The sequence below is a fragment of the Biomphalaria glabrata genome, chromosome 5 (assembly GCF_947242115.1).
Source record: "Biomphalaria glabrata chromosome 5, xgBioGlab47.1, whole genome shotgun sequence".
In the NCBI taxonomy this organism is placed as follows: Eukaryota; Metazoa; Mollusca; class Gastropoda; family Planorbidae; genus Biomphalaria; species Biomphalaria glabrata.
In genome coordinates, this window is record NC_074715.1 from 25051425 (window position 1) to 25053336 (window position 1912).

At 31.6% G+C, this 1912-nt stretch overlaps 1 protein-coding gene across 15 annotated transcripts in view; it reads left to right on the plus strand.

Annotated features, from left to right (window-relative positions):
• The window catches only part of LOC106059246 (cAMP-specific 3',5'-cyclic phosphodiesterase 4C-like), a 295596-nt gene that overhangs the window by 284934 nt on the left and 8750 nt on the right, over positions 1 to 1912 (plus strand). For all 15 annotated transcript variants that reach the window (XM_056029187.1, XM_056029188.1, XM_056029189.1 and 12 more), the window contains 3 exons: positions 69 to 223; positions 763 to 885; positions 1429 to 1611. In XM_056029187.1, the coding sequence (XP_055885162.1) occupies positions 69 to 223; positions 763 to 885; positions 1429 to 1611 (461 nt within the window). The remainder of the gene's footprint in view (positions 1 to 68; positions 224 to 762; positions 886 to 1428; positions 1612 to 1912) is intronic.

Here is a 1912-nt window from a genome sequence, read left to right on the forward strand (position 1 = left end):
ATTAATTACATAAAAGTATATTTTTAACCAAGAATTTTCATGGCTTCATTATTTGATTCATTCCACAGGTTCAGAGTTGGCATTAATGTATAATGATGAATCAGTTTTAGAAAACCATCACCTTGCTGTAGCATTCAAACTGTTACAAGAAGAAAACTGTGATATTCTGGATAAACTAACTAAAAAACAGAGACAATCTTTTAGAAAAATGGTTATAGACATGGTAATATCAAAAACATTTTCTGTATAAACAATATATAACAAAAGGCAATAAAGGTTGTACTGTTAAACCTGGTACATGTATCTTGACCCTCTGGAAAATGATGAAAAATGTATTTGTTGACATTTGTTGATGATGCTTTCTTTCTTTCAAATTAACAGTAAGAAACCCTGTATAATGCTCCTTCTTCCCTAGTGCTATTAGAGCATGGAATGGGTTGCCTGAGCTAGTCAGGAAAACCAGTGACTTAGCAGAATTTAAGTCATTGGTAAACATGCATAACTAGATTGACCTAGGACATAATCATCTTCTTTTTTGAAGTAATGTCTTTATTTTATAAGATAAGATAACTGTGTAGATATGAACTATTGAAATGATTTCATTATGTTATGCCTCCAGCATTGTTTTTTACTGTCTTGTTAGAAAAAGGCAGTACCTTCTTGTCAAGTGCTGTGGGTTTTTTTTCACTAAAAGGATTTGATTAGATATGGCCTAATTAATTATTTCTTGAAATACTCAACAGCCTGGTTAAACTTTTTCAGGTATTAGCAACAGATATGTCTAAGCACATGACATTATTAGCAGATCTAAAGACTATGGTAGAAACAAAGAAAGTTGCAGGGTCAGGAGTTTTGTTGTTAGACAATTATCAAGATAGAATACAGGTAACCAATCCAAATCATTTTATTTAAGACTAAATTTAATAGATTTTAAATTTAGATTTTAATTATTTTTTTTTAAATAATTTAATTCATATTTTTTATATTTTAGACCTAGAGCTATCTTTTAATATCAATTTTTTAAAAAGAATACACCTTAACAGCTATTTATCTCTTCTGATTGTGCAGAATTTACTTAATAATAGTTATAATTATAGCTTTTATATAGCGCTACTTTTATGCTTATAGCATGCTCAGAGCACTATGGTCCAATTTCATTTGTGGACCAGTGGGGAGGGGGGGGGGTATCTGGGAGAAGGTTTTCCTTGCTACCTTTAGGCGCTCAGTAAACACAACTCTCCTCGAGTCGATTGTCGGGTCAAGTCGGGTGTCGAACCTCGAGCCCCCTTCATAGGTAGCCAAGACAAGCCAAGTTCAAGTGTAATTATCCTCTCGACCACTTCTTTATAAAGGATGTGCAAATATAATCTATCTAAATATGTAGACTAAGCCTTTAAAGTCATGAGAATATCATTGTTATTATTTCAGGTTCTTCAAAATATGGTCCATTGTGCTGATCTAAGTAACCCAACAAAACCTTTAGAGATTTATAAAACGTGGGTTGATCGGGTCATGGCAGAGTTCTTCAAGCAAGGTGACCAGGAAAGACTGTTAGGTCTTGATATCAGCCCCATGTGTGACAGACATACAGCCACTATTGAGAAATCTCAAGTAAGTTTTACTACTTACATATATAATTCCAATCAAAAGGAAACTCAATGACAAATTACACAAAATAATGTGATGTATAAAATATATAAAATTATGTGTTATCAAAATAGTTCAAATTGAAATTCAAATAACAATCCATTCAATAGTGATAATATTAAGAAATTAATTGCAAGAATGTTTCAATTTTACCTTTTTTTTATTTTAAGTACTGTATCTCTGGGAAAAAAATTGAAAAGTAACCTATACAATTTTACTGTAAATACCTCAAGAAAGGGAGCTAAAACTCTTCTATTACTTCCAG